General features: G+C 37.9%; 1 protein-coding gene across 3 annotated transcripts in view; it reads left to right on the plus strand.

Moving 5' to 3' along the window:
• The first annotated feature begins 1305 nt into the window (after positions 1-1305).
• gucy2ca (guanylate cyclase 2Ca) overlaps positions 1306-14781 on the plus strand; it is a 59404-nt gene continuing 45928 nt past the window's right edge. The window contains exons 1-8 of one of the 3 annotated variants that reach the window (XM_062038018.1): positions 1306-2516; positions 5194-5306; positions 8651-8718; positions 8784-9005; positions 9078-9196; positions 10647-10746; positions 10815-10926; positions 10982-11135. In XM_062038018.1, the coding sequence (XP_061894002.1) occupies positions 2312-2516; positions 5194-5306; positions 8651-8718; positions 8784-9005; positions 9078-9196; positions 10647-10746; positions 10815-10926; positions 10982-11135 (1093 nt within the window). In that variant the 5' untranslated portion in view covers positions 1306-2311. Of the gene's footprint in view, positions 2517-5193; positions 5307-5890; positions 5964-7558; positions 7623-8650; positions 8719-8783; positions 9006-9077; positions 9197-10646; positions 10747-10814; positions 10927-10981; positions 11136-14781 lie in introns of those variants that run through there. The other 2 variants (XM_062038020.1, XM_062038019.1) reach the window with 2 other exon arrangements.

The following is a 14781-nucleotide window of genomic DNA, read 5'->3' on the forward strand; positions in this document are numbered from 1 at the left end:
TTTCCAGTGGGGGTTGGTCTCCGCCAGGGCTGCGCTCTGTCACCTATCCTGTTTGTGATTTTCATGGACAGGATTTCTAGGCGGAGTCGTGGCCATGGCGGAGAGGGTATACGTCTCGGGGGGCTAAAGGTTGCGTCACTGCTGTTTGCAGATGATGTGGTCCTGATGGCACCTTCGGTTCGTGACCTTCAGCTCTCACTGGATCGGTTCGCAGCCGAGTGTTCAGCGGCTGGAATGAGGATCAGCATCTCCAAATCTGAGGCCATGGTTCTCAGCAGGAAACCGATGGTTTGTACAGTCCGGGTAGGGGACAGGACTCTGTCCCAGGTGGAGGAGTTTAAGTATCTCGGGGTCTTGTTCACGAGTGAGGGAAAGATGGAGAAGGAAATCAGCCGGAGAATGGGAGCAGCTGGGGCAGTATTGCAGTCTCTCTGCCGCACTGTTGTGACGAAACGGGAGCTGAGCCAGAAGGCAAAGCTCTCGGTCTACCGAGCTATCTACATTCCTACTCTCACCTATGGTCATGAAGTGTGGGTAATGACCGAAAGAATAAGATCGCGGATACAAGCGGCCGAAATGAGTTTCCTCAGAAGGGTGGCTGGCATCTCCCTTAGAGATAGGGTGAGAAGTGCAGTCACCCGAGAGAGACTCGGAGTAGAGCCGCTGCTCCTTCGCTTGGAAAGGAGCCAGCTTAGGTGGTTCGGGCATCTCGTGCGGATGCCTCACGAGCGTCTCCCTAGGGAGGTCCTCGTTGCACGTCCCACTGGGAGGAGGCCCCGCGGCAGGCCAAGGACCAGATGGGGGGATTACATCTCCTCTCTGGCCTGGGAACGCTTCGGGATTCCCCAGGAGGAAGTCGCAAATGTTGCTCTGGAGAGGGAAGTCTGGGGGTCTTTGCTGGAGCTGCTGTCCCCGCGACCCGATTCTGGATAAGCGGTTGAAGATGGATGGATGGATGGATGGATATATATATATATATATATATATATATATATATATATATATATATATATATATATATATATATATATATATATATATATATATATGTCCAATTGAATATGAATATATATATATATATATATATATATATATATATATATATATATATATATATATATATATATATATATATATATATATATATATATATATATACACACACAGTATATATGTATAGTAGGGCTGTGACTCTTTGGGAAAGCACACGATTCAATTGGATTGGATTGTTAGAGTTAATGATTCAATTCAGAATCGATCTTCGATTCAAAATCAACAATTTTTCTATGATTACAGTAATTACATTCCTACATAAAAAAGTAATTAAATAAAAATGGATTTTAGATTTTTTTTTTCAATCGATTAAGAATCGTTAGAAATCTGAATTGTGAGCGATTTTTTTTAACACCCCTTTAATGCATTATACAAATATTGTTTTTTAAATCATTTAGGTGTGTTCATCTGGAAAAGAAACCCAATTATTTTAATTTTGAATCAAATAAGAATCGTTACAGATAAGAGTTGTGATTCATTCGAAAACATTTTTTAGACAGCCCTAATAAATATATATATATATATATACATACTATTAATAATATAATATTATATATATATAGACAGTATATGTCAGTTTGCAACAATGAAAGCGAGCTACAGCTAACAACTTCACTTTCAGGCTCTTTTGAAGGACTTGTTCAAAGATGCGACTCCCTGCAGAGAGCCATAAATGTCAGCCCTACAGTAAACATGCTCCATAAGCACTTTGGCTTTTACGGTCTTAATCCACCCTGCTTTATAGCATGCACTGTTTATCAGCTCTACACTAGCCCTGCCTTTATAGCACACCCTCACCTTTGCCCCTCCACTACAAGTCACAGGAGGAAGAAAAGAAGTGAAATGTCCTCACCGCTTTAGTCCAACAACACACAGTCAACTGGGATTGTGCTCAATACTCTTTTTACATCCATCCACATGTCACTGAGGTGAGGTGTGGTGTGGTGTGGTGTGGAGTGGTGTGGTGTGCTGAGGTGTGGTGTGGTGTGGTGTGGTGTGCTGAGGTGTGGTGTGCTGTGCTGAGGTGAGGTGTGTGAGTACATGAGCAGTTGTTGATTAACTGTGCGCTGATAGAACACACCCTGCATGATTAGTGTCCTCACCCATTGTCTTCACACTCCTGCTCTCTTCACCTTCTCCTTTGGAATGTGCAGGGAAGACGGCTCAGTCAGCGCTGACAGCTGGAGAAGGTAGGACATGTAGCGTGGAGAAGGTAGGACATGTAGCGTGCAGAGCCACACCAGAAGAAGGATCCAGGATGTTCCTGCCCTACCTGGGAGTGTTGGTGGCGGCGGTGGTGGTGGCGGCCAACAAGATGCTGGACCAGTGTCTGAGCGCCAAGCGTCAGTACGCCATGAACGTGGTGCTGCTGGAAGACAACACCTACGCCTGGAGCAGACCTCTGGTGCAGGCTGCTGTGGAACAAGCCATCCAGAGGGACCGGGAGGAGAACATCAAATATGGTACGCACCTTTCTTCAACTTAAGAACTACACGTACATGTCCTTTAAAAGTCACTTTCAAACAACCTTGATTACACGTACATGTCCTTTAAAAGTCACTTTCAAACAACCTTGATTCCACGTACATGTCCTTTAAAAGTCACTTTGAAACAAGGTAGTAAAATAGTTGTATTTGTAAATTGAGACAAGGTTGATGTCTAACGTTGGATCCACCTTGTTGGTTGGGAATAAGACTAAAATTCAATGGTCAAATCAACGTCACAACCTAACATTGGGACGGTATTGCTCAGTTGGTAGAGTGGCCGTGCCAGCAACTTGAGGGTTCCAGGTTCGATCCCCGCGTCCGCCATCCTAGTCACTGCCGTTGTGTCCTTGGGCAAGACACTTGACCCACCTGCTCCCAGTGCCACCCACACTGCTTTAAATGGAACTTACATATTGGCTTTCACTATGTAAAGTGCTTTGAGTCACTAGAGAAAAGTGCTATATAAATATAATTCACTTCACATTGATTAAAGGTTGTGAAAAAGCATGTTGTTTCAAGGTTGTGTTGGAGTTGTAGAATTTTGTTTGGGAAATGACCATAATTCAATGGTCAAGTCAACGTTAGAAGCCAACATTGATTAAAGGTTGTGAAAAAGCATGTTGTGTTTGAGTTGCTGAAAGTCAGGAGCTAATTGAAGAATTACTCCAGGTTGTGTGAATGTGTGGTGTCATGCTGGCCAGGTCAGCCTTGAAGTACACAAATAATGGAAGAATTAGTCCAGGTTGTGTGAATGTGTGGTGTCATGCTGGCCAGGTCAGCCTTGAAGTACACAAATAATGGAAGAATTAGTCCAGGTTGTGTGAATGTGTGGTGTCATGCTGGCCAGGTCAGCCTTGATGTACACAAATAATGGAAGAATTAGTCCAGGTTGTGTGAATGTGTGGTGTCATGCTGGCCAGGTCAGCCTTGATGTACACAAATAATGGAAGAATTAGTCCAGGTTGTGTGAATGTGTGGTGTCATGCTGGCCAGGTCAGCCTTGATGTACACAAATAATGGAAGAATTAGTCCAGGTTGTGTGAATGTGTGGTGTCATGCTGGCCAGGTCAGCCTTGAAGTACACAAATAATGGAAGAATTAGTCCAGGTTGTGTGAATGTGTGGTGTCATGCTGGCCAGGTCAGCCTTGAAGTACACAAATAATGGAAGAATTAGTCCAGGTTGTGTGAATGTGTGGTGTCATGCTGGCCAGGTCAGCCTTGAAGTACACAAATAATGGAAGAATTAGTCCAGGTTGTGTGAATGTGTGGTGTCATGCTGGCCAGGTCAGCCTTGAAGTACACAAATAAAGCGTGTGGAGTTTTGACACAACTTCACTGCTTTTCATGAGATCTGCGGGTGTCAAACTCCCCCCAGGTCAGAAAACACAAGTAGCACTACAATGACCAACATTAACACACAGTAGCGTGCTAGGCCTAAGTATTCATTCAAACAAGGCAAAGGTTTTATTTCACAAGTATACCATAGGGTGCAGCAGATCATAAGGTGCACTGCTGATGGACTATTTTCACACAAAAGGTGCATATTCAGATCATTTTCTAGATGTAAAAGACTTCCTTGTGGTCTACATCACATGTAATGGTGCTCCAAATGTTGCATAGATGATGTTTTACACATCCTCTTCAAGTCACTTTCTGACAGTCTCTTCAGGATGTGCCTCCACTTTGACAGCATCTTCTCCCCATCATCTTTGTTGTAGTTGTCAGTGCTTCCATAGCGAGTCTACTGACAGATATAAGTTACAACTGTACACTACTTTATATTACAACAGTGGAGGATAGCGTTACACACAGTTTGAACAGTAACACTATGTTGAATATTCATTGGCGTACCACTAAATCAAGGGTGTCCAAACTACGGCCCGCGGGCCAATTGCGTCCTGCCGGCGTCTTCAAATTGTCCTGCAGAGGGCAGGAGCTGAACAAGCAATCTGTTAACATATTCAATATAAATACCTGAGTGTGTGGTTCCTTCCTACTTGCAGCCATCTTGACTGATTCAGGCCAGTTACCATGGAGTGTACTTTCTACAATCTCAACACACAGCATTTACTTATATGACCCAATTCAAACAACCTACCCTAGTCATGGCGCAGGGAAAAAAAAGTCCACAGACATGTCCCACATAACAACATGCTCACTGAACTTTTTGGATATTATAAAAAATAGCCAACCAACATCAAAACATTGTAAATGACACCCATTACAATGCATGATGGGAAAACATTCTCTCCACACTTATCCATGTTTGGTGCATTTTGGCTGCTTGGTATTTCTGATTGATTACACAACTTTAAGGAAGCCATCACAAAGGTAAACAAAGTAGGGCTTGAACTTTCACATACACCATCCATCCATTTTCTACCACTTGTCCCTTTCAAGCTCACGGGAGTGCTGGAGCCTATCAATTATATATATATATATATATATATATATATATATATATATATATATATATATATATATATATATATATATATATATATATATATATATATATATATATATATATATATATATATATATATATATATATATATATATATATGTACAGTATTATAATCTCAGCTACCAAAAGACATAAATACTTTGTTGCCATGAAATGATGATAACTGTCATCCTTCACGCTTGCAGACTTCAACTTTACTTTAACTGCAAACTTCAACGGCTTCAACACCACCTTCTACAACCGACAAGGCTGTGGCAGCAGCACCTGTGAGGGTGTGGCCATACTGAAGATGCTGCATGTGAGTTTGGACAAACTCCTCTTTTTCTTTGGACTTTCCTCACAGATAGCAGAGAAATAAACTCCACATGGCCACAAACATCTCTCATTGGACCAGGCTGTCCATTTGCTTGCATGGCAGTCCCAGTCAACACATTCTGTCATGTACACATTAATCAGAATATTCTTACATGAGGAAAAAAACAACAGTAAAAATAGAAGAAAAAAAGAGCAAAAAAATGGGTATGTAATGAGAACAGCTGAAATGATCTAACTAAGAATGAATAATAATATATTTAGTCACCTTTAATACAAAGGTGACTAAATATCTGTTTTCAGCATATGAAAATGGCCCCTGCATACTTAGACCCTTCAGCATGTGGCCCTTGGTGGAAAAAGTGTGGACACGCCTGAACTAAAGTATCAAAAGTGTCGATATTTTTGATATGACAATCGATATTAGAGCATAAAGATCTGCTGCAAATTCAGTAAGATACACATTGTAATGAATGAAAGTGGAATTGTGATGTGTTATTTAATAATATTACTAAAACTCCTTAGACTTTTACAATGGAATGAAATACCACATACTTTTTGTTCCTTCAGGGCCACCGTACATTGGAAGTTTAAGCTTAAGCTAACCTAGTTTGCATTTCTGACAGACAACAAACACGGTGAGGTGAGTTTCACATCTGAATTATGCCTGACTAATTACGTGTCACATAATTACAACTTAGTGTCGATTGAAAAGAGCAACATTAGAGCCGACTAGTCGTGACTTTACATCCGCACTAAAAGAACACCTCCAGGCAACTTCAACCCTAAACTAACACCCTCCCTTCCACATCCCACCTCCTCGGATTGTAAATAATCAAATGTAGGCACTTTTTCTTATAATTGCTGTACATATCCTACCAAGTCAGTCCTACACTGTTTCAATGTCCATTTCTCTGATGATGCACTGAAGTGTTGATATCAACCAACTCTAACCCCCCCACACCCCGGATTGTAAATAATGTAAATAATAAATAGTTGAACAGACTCATCATTTCTCAAGAAGTATTTAAATGAAAAATAAGTATTTCAATTAAAAAAACAACTTTGTATTTTGGGGGAATTTTGTGACATTCAAGTTAGACAGACCAGTAATTTACTATTTGAATGAGCAGCTAATTAGTATTGCACAAGCCTTTTTAAAAATCTATTCATTTTAAAATCTAATAATTTGCATGTTTTCCATTTTTTAAGTAGCGGTTTGGGCACAGGCATGGTTTCTAAAGTAGCTATTTGGTAGTATTTTGGTCAAGGACCATCGACTTGGCTTGCTTGAACTTCCAGTGGGTAACATGACTGTCAATGTAAGAACTTTATTAGTCCTCAGTCATGTCTCTGCAGAACGTAGGTGAGGTAACATGACTGTCAATGTAAGAACTTTATTAGTCCTCAGTCATGTCTCTGCAGAACGTAGGTGAGGTAACATGACTGTCAATGTAAGAACTTTATTAGTCCTCAGTCATGTCTCTGCAGAACGTAGGTGAGGTAACATGACTGTCAATGTAAGAACTTTATTAGTCCTCAGTCATGTCTCTGCAGAACGTAGGTGAGGTAACATGACTGTCAATGTAAGAACTTTATTAGTCCTCAGTCATGTCTCTGCAGAACGTAGGTGAGGTAACATGACTGTCAATGTAAGAACTTTATTAGTCCTCAGTCATGTCTCTGCAGAACGTAGGTGGGGTAACATGACTGTCAATGTAAGAACTTTATTAGTCCTCAGTCATGTCTCTGCAGAACGTAGGTGAGGTAACATGACTGTCAATGTTAGAAGTTTATTAGTCCTCAGTCATGTCTCTGCAGAACGTAGGTGAGGTAACATGACTGTCAATGTAAGAAGTTGATTAGCCCTCAGTCATGTCTCTGCAGAACGTAGGTGAGGTAACATGACTGTCAATGTAAGAAGTTGATGTCATGTCTCTGCAGAACGTAGGTGAGGTAACATGACTGTCAATGTAAGAAGTTGATGTCATGTCTCTGCAGAACGTAGGTGAGGTAACATGACTGTCAATGTAAGAAGTTTATTAGCCCTCAGTCATGTCTCTGCAGAACGTAGGTGAGGTAACATGACTGTCAATGTAAGAAGTTGATGTCATGTCTCTGCAGAACGTAGGTGAGGTAACATGACTGTCAATGTAAGAAGTTGATGTCATGTCTCTGCAGAACGTAGGTGAGGTAACATGACTGTCAATGTAAGAAGTTTATGTCATGTCTCTGCAGAACGTAGGTGAGGTAACATGACTGTCAATGTAAGAAGTTGATGTCATCTCTCTGCAGAACGTAGGTGAGGTAACAAGACTGTCAATGTAAGAAGTTGATGTCATGTCTCTGCAGAACGTAGGTGAGGTAACATGACTGTCAATGTAAGAAGTTTATTAGCCCTCAGTCATGTCTCTGCAGAACGTAGGTGAGGTAACATGACTGTCAATGTAAGAAGTTGATGTCATGTCTCTGCAGAACGTAGGTGAGGTAACATGACTGTCAATGTAAGAAGTTGATGTCATGTCTCTGCAGAACGTAGGTGAGGTAACATGACTGTCAATGTAAGAAGTTGATGTCATGTCTCTGCAGAACGTAGGTGAGGTAACATGACTGTCAATGTAAGAAGTTGATGTCATGTCTCTGCAGAACGTAGGTGAGGTAACATGACTGTCAATGTAAGAAGTTGATGTCATGTCTCTGCAGAACGTAGGTGAGGTAACATGACTGTCAATGTAAGAAGTTGATGTCATGTCTCTGCAGAACGTAGGTGAGGTAACATGACTGTCAATGTAAGAAGTTGATGTCATGTCTCTGCAGAACGTAGGTGAGGTAACATGACTGTCAATGTAAGAAGTTGATGTCATGTCTCTGCAGAACGTAGGTGAGGTAACATGACTGTCAATGTAAGAAGTTGATGTCATGTCTCTGCAGAACGTAGGTGAGGTAACATGACTGTCAATGTAAGAAGTTGATGTCATGTCTCTGCAGAACGTAGGTGAGGTAACATGACTGTCAATGTAAGAAGTTGATGTCATGTCTCTGCAGAACGTAGGTGAGGTAACATGACTGTCAATGTAAGAAGTTGATGTCATGTCTCTGCAGAACGTAGGTGAGGTAACATGACTGTCAATGTAAGAAGTTGATGTCATGTCTCTGCAGAACGTAGGTGAGGTAACATGACTGTCAATGTAAGAAGTTGATGTCATGTCTCTGCAGAACGTAGGTGAGGTAACATGACTGTCAATGTAAGAAGTTGATGTCATGTCTCTGCAGAACGTAGGTGAGGTAACATGACTGTCAATGTAAGAAGTTGATGTCATGTCTCTGCAGAACAAAGGTGAGGTGGGATGCGTCATGCTGGGTCCGTCCTGCACATTCGCCACCTTCCAGTTAGTGGAGTGAGTATGACGCCGCTACCTCCCTCTCACCTTATGGGCCCGCTCATGTCCCACCCGTGCTTCAGCGACGTCATCGGCCTGAGCCTGAGCATTCCCATCATCTCGGCGGGGAGCTTCGGCCTGTCGTGCGACTACAAGCCCAAACTCACCCGCATCCTGCCGCCGGCGCGCAAGATCTCCGACATGTTCTCCAACTTCCTGATGGAGGTGCTGCCCTTCAAGGACCAGTGGGAGCACGTTTACGTCTACAAGAAGTTTGTGGACAACGCCACCGAGGACTGCTTCTGGTCAGTGGCTCCGGCAGCTTCATCGGCCACTTCACCATCTTGTCACCTTCTTGCCTTCTCTTTGCGGCGCAGGTACACTAATGCGCTGGAAGCACCAGCAGCCAACTTTGCCAAGCAGATAAAGAGACAGATGCTCCGGACGGAGGATGAACTGACCAAAGCCCTCATGTCTGAGGAACGCCACAGTAACAGTGGGTGTCCTTTCTTCTCTTTCAAACAAGGTGGACAGATTGGGATCAGCTTCATGCTCGTGTTTGTACACCAACACTTTCAAAGGTGTCCAATCTACGAGAGATGTCATGAGTTCAACAAAACCTTTCATCTTAATTACCCAATGCTGCATATTTGATGCCATCTTGCGGAAAATCTATGCAAGTAGAATTGTCTCACATCAATATTATATTAATACATATGCATATATTAATAAATATACAAATACAAATGTGATATACAAATAAATAAATCATTTGTATAAATAAACGCGTATTTGTAAATATATTTTTGAGATTTGAATATAAATATGCTTGATTTTGTATTTGTATTTGTATTGAATTTGCATATATGGATCGCTTTTTTGCTATTGTGTCGATGAGACATTCCTCCCACAAACCAGATGCACAAATAAATGTGACCTACACACTCCCCTGAACAACCAGCAGAGGGCACTGCGGCCAGAGCGGTCTGGGTCACAGACATGGTCAGACACTGGCGAGCCAGTCAGAGGCACACTAGGGAGGGTCATATGATGATTGATATATGATGATAATTTGACACACATTGCACTGATAAGAGATCAGTATCTACATCAGGACAAGGTCATTAAACGGTATTGATACAATAAAATAAGCAGCTAGCATGGTCTTTCAGATTAACTGCATAAATTAGCATTAGCTAATACAACGCTAACGTTAGCAAGCTCAGGCCCGTTGTGTGTTCTCTCTGGAAAGACGTGGATTTTTTTTGTGCAGAGAACTCCGGGCATTTTGCATATAATGCGCTGTGACCCAGACCGCTCTGGCTGCAGTGCCCTCTGCTGGTTGTTCAGGGGAGTGTGTAGGTCACATTTATTTGTGGTTTGTGGGAGGAATGTCTCATCAACACAAAAGCAAAAAAAGTGATCCACATCTGCAAATTCAATACAAATACAAACACAAAATCAAGCATATTTATATTCAAATCTCAAAAATATGTTTAAAAATACATGTTTATTGATACAAATTCTTGATTTATTTGTCTGTCACATTTTTACATTTTATTTATATATATTTTCAAATCTCAAAAATATATTTACAAATACACGTTTATTTATACAAATTATTGATTTATTTGTATGTCACATTTTTATATTTAGAAATTGTATTTATATATATTTTGAAATGTTAAAAATATATTTACAAATACGTGTTTATTTTTACAAATTATTTATTTATTTGTATATCACATTTGTATTTGTATATTAATTAATATATGCATATGTATTAATATCATATTGATGTATATAAGTTGATGTGAGACAATTCTACTTCCATAAAAATGTGAGTAAATCACATTTGAAAAGTACTTAGAAAAAATAGCACAGTATTTACTTATATGACACCCCTGAAGTGCACAGAATAGTTGTTGTTGATGTTTTCCTTTCAGTTTTCATCCTCTGTGGCCGTCTTGACGACGTAGTTTCAGTGAAGGCCAAAGTGGGTCCTCTTCACCAGGACACCGTCTTCCTTCTTCTGGACATTTACAAGTAAGTCCAACAAGACTGGGCTGGTCTGCATGGAAATGGAAGCTGGAATGATGATGTCTCTATTCCAGCCCTGAGTATTACGTCAACGCCACGTCCAGTCAGGGCATGCAGGACGTCCTGGTGGTCACGCTCCCAAAGAGGAACTACGACTATGGATCTGCTCTCCAGTTCAACGACACGGTGAGTTGACTCTTCAACTCTCCCGTCACAGTCTTCAACTCATTTTCATGGCCAGATCAACGACTACGTGGCCGGCTATCATGACAGCGCCCTGCTGTTTGGTAAAGTGCTCAGGGAGAGGGAGCTGAGTCAGCGAAATAAGTCCAACTACAGAGACTCTCACGACGTACCGCTCAGCGACAACCCATTTGGGAATGTCTCCTTCCTCGGTAAGCACACCCACTGACACCACTACATTATACCATGCATGCTGACAGGGAAAATACATACTTACATTCAGACATACATACATACATACATACATATATACATGCATACATACATACATACATGCATACATGCATACCTATACAGTATACATACATCCAACATGCATACATACTTACATATATATATAGTATGCATACATACATACATACATACATACATACATGCATTCATGCATACATACATACATACATACATACATATATATGCATACATACATACCTATTGTCAAGACGTGGACTATGGGTTATTTTGTTTTCCCGGAATGCAAAGGAAAGTTGGCGCGGGCAAGTCGTGAAGGTAAGTACATATTTATTTAAACACTAACAAACTACAAAAAAGGAAGCAAACAATGGCGGAGAACGAACTTGGCTAATGAAACAAAAAGTTGCACAAAGGCAGAGATTATGAACATGAAAAGGAAAACAACACTTACTATGGCATGGAACTATGGCTTGGAACTATGGCTTGGAATGAAAGGTAGCAGAGGTAGAAAGGATCATGTCACCAGGACGATCAACACAAACAGACAGGCTTAAATAGCAGTGACATGATTAGCGACAGGTGTGCGAGTGCAAAGCGTGAGACAGGTGTGTGACATGAGGACAGGTGAAAACTAATGGGTAGTCATGGAAACAAAAACAATGGAGCGTAAACAGAAACTAAAGAGTCCAATAACTAAACTAAACAAAACATGATCTAAAAGACATGACACCTATACAGTATACATACATCCAACATGCATACATACTTACATATATAGTATACATACATACATACATGCATACATACTTACATACATACATACATACATACTTACATATACAGTATACATACATACATATATACATACATACATACATGCATACATACTTACATACATACATACATACATACATACTTACATATACAGTATACATACATACATATATACATACATACATACATGCATACATACTTACATACATACATACATACATACATACATACATACATACATACATACATACATACATACTTACATATACAGTATACATACATACATATATACATACATGCAAGCATACATACATGCATACATACTTACATATACAGTATATATATATATATATATATATATATATATATATATATATATATATATATATATATATATATATATATATATATATATATATATATATATATATATATATATATATATATATATATATATATATATATATATATATATATGTGCAGCAGCCCCCTGATGCAGCACAATAATAAACAGGAGCAAAGTCCCAGATGTGAGATCAGATAGTTGTGTTGTGTTTGTAGATAAGAGAAATATGCTCACATGTGCACTTTTATTTTGATGCTTAAGATAATTAGATGTGAATTATTCCATATCACTATTGACTATTTATGGCACTGGTGGTCAGGCCCATTTCATGCAAGGTATTTGGGGGCCCGGGGCAAAGGGGGACCAGACACCCTAGGCCCCCCCACCTCTAAAAGAAAAGTATATCATTTTGCCAGCCCTAACCATTTTCAATTGAAACAAGTATGTTGTTATAAAAATGATAACACAAGCATATTAATATGTATAAATTATATGGAATATGTAATTAACTTGAATAGAAAACAGAAAATGAACCTAACCTGAATAAATACAGAAATATATACAACATATAATATCAAATCTGCAAACAACATACAAAATATTTACAAGGGTTTAAATTTTTAACATTTTTAAAAAGTACATCACTTTTTCAAAAAAGTAATACTAATTTAAAATAGTCTGTTTTTATAAAAATGATAACACAAGTATACGTATAAATTGTATCAAATGTGTAATTATCATGAATATAAAACACAAAATTAACTTCATTTGAACACATATACTGTACAAAATATAAATTCTGCAAACAGAATTCACAAAATACAAAATATTTCCAATGTCCACACAGGAAATAACTTTGGTTTCTTAAATAGATAATAAAATAAATAGAAAGAAGCAAATAAAAAATGTACACTTGTCTTTTGTTTATCTCAATTGGTAGGCTTGATAGTGGTAGACCCAGGCAGAATGATTATTCATGAATGTAATATTCTCATGGTTATATTATTCATGAATGTAATATTCTCATGGTTATATTATTCATGAATGTAATATTCTCATGGTTATATTATTCATGAATGTAATATTCTCATGGTTATATTATTCATGAATGTAATATTCTCATGGTTATATTATCAATGAATGTAATATTCTCATGGTTATATTATTAATAAATGTAATATTCTCATGGTTATATTATTCATGAATGTAATATTCTCATGGTTATATTATTATATTATTCATGAATGTAATATTCTCATGGTTATATTATTCATGAATGTAATATTCTCATGGTTATATTATTAATAAATGTAATATTCTCATGGTTATATTATCAATGAATGTAATATTCTCATGGTTATATTATTAATAAATGTAATATTCTCATGGTTATATTATTCATGAATGTAATATTCTCATGATTATATTATTCATGAATGTAATATTCTCATGGTTATATTATTCATGAATGTAATATTCTCATGGTTATATTATTAATAAATGTAATATTCTCATGGTTATATTATCAATGAATGTAATATTCTCATGGTTATATGGGCGGTATAGCTCGGTTGGTAGAGTGGCCGTGCCATCAACCTGAGGGTTGCAGGTTCGATTCCCGCTTCCGCCATCCTAGTCACTGCCGTTGTGTCCTTGGGCAAGACACTTTACCCACCTGCTCTCAGTGCCACCCACACTGGTTTAAATGTAACTTAGATATTGGGTTTTCACTATGTAAAGCGCTTTGAGTCACTAGAGAAAAGCGCTATATAAATATAATTCACTAATTCACTATATTATTCATGAATGTAATATTCTCATGGTTATATTATTCATGAATGTAATATTTTCATGGTTATATTATTAATAAATGTAATATTCTCATGGTTATATTATTCATGAATGTAATATTCTCATGATTATATTATTCATGAATGTAATGTTCTCATGGTTATATTATTAATAAATGTAATATTCTCATGGTTATATTATTCATGAATGTAATATTCTCATGGTTATATTATTCATGAATGTAATATTTTCATGGTTATATTATTAATGAATGTAATATTCTCATGGTTATATTATCAATGAATGTAATAATCTCATGGTTATATTATTCATGAATGTAATATTCTCATGGTTATATTATTCATGAATGTACTATTTTCATGGTTATATTATTAATAAATGTAATATTCTCATGGTTATATTATCAATGAATGTAATATTCTCATGGTTATATTATTCATGAATGTAATATTCTCATGGTTATATTATTAATAAATGTAATATTCTCATGGTTATATTATTCATGAATGTAATATTCTCATGATTATATTATTAATAAATGTACTATTCTCATGGTTATATTATTAATAAATGTAATATTCTCATGGTTATATTATTCATGAATGTAATATTCTCATGATTATATTATTCATGAATGTAATATTCTCATGGTTATATTATTAATAAATGTA

This window comes from Entelurus aequoreus, linkage group LG26, assembly GCF_033978785.1.
Source record: "Entelurus aequoreus isolate RoL-2023_Sb linkage group LG26, RoL_Eaeq_v1.1, whole genome shotgun sequence".
Taxonomy (NCBI): domain Eukaryota; kingdom Metazoa; phylum Chordata; class Actinopteri; order Syngnathiformes; family Syngnathidae; genus Entelurus; species Entelurus aequoreus.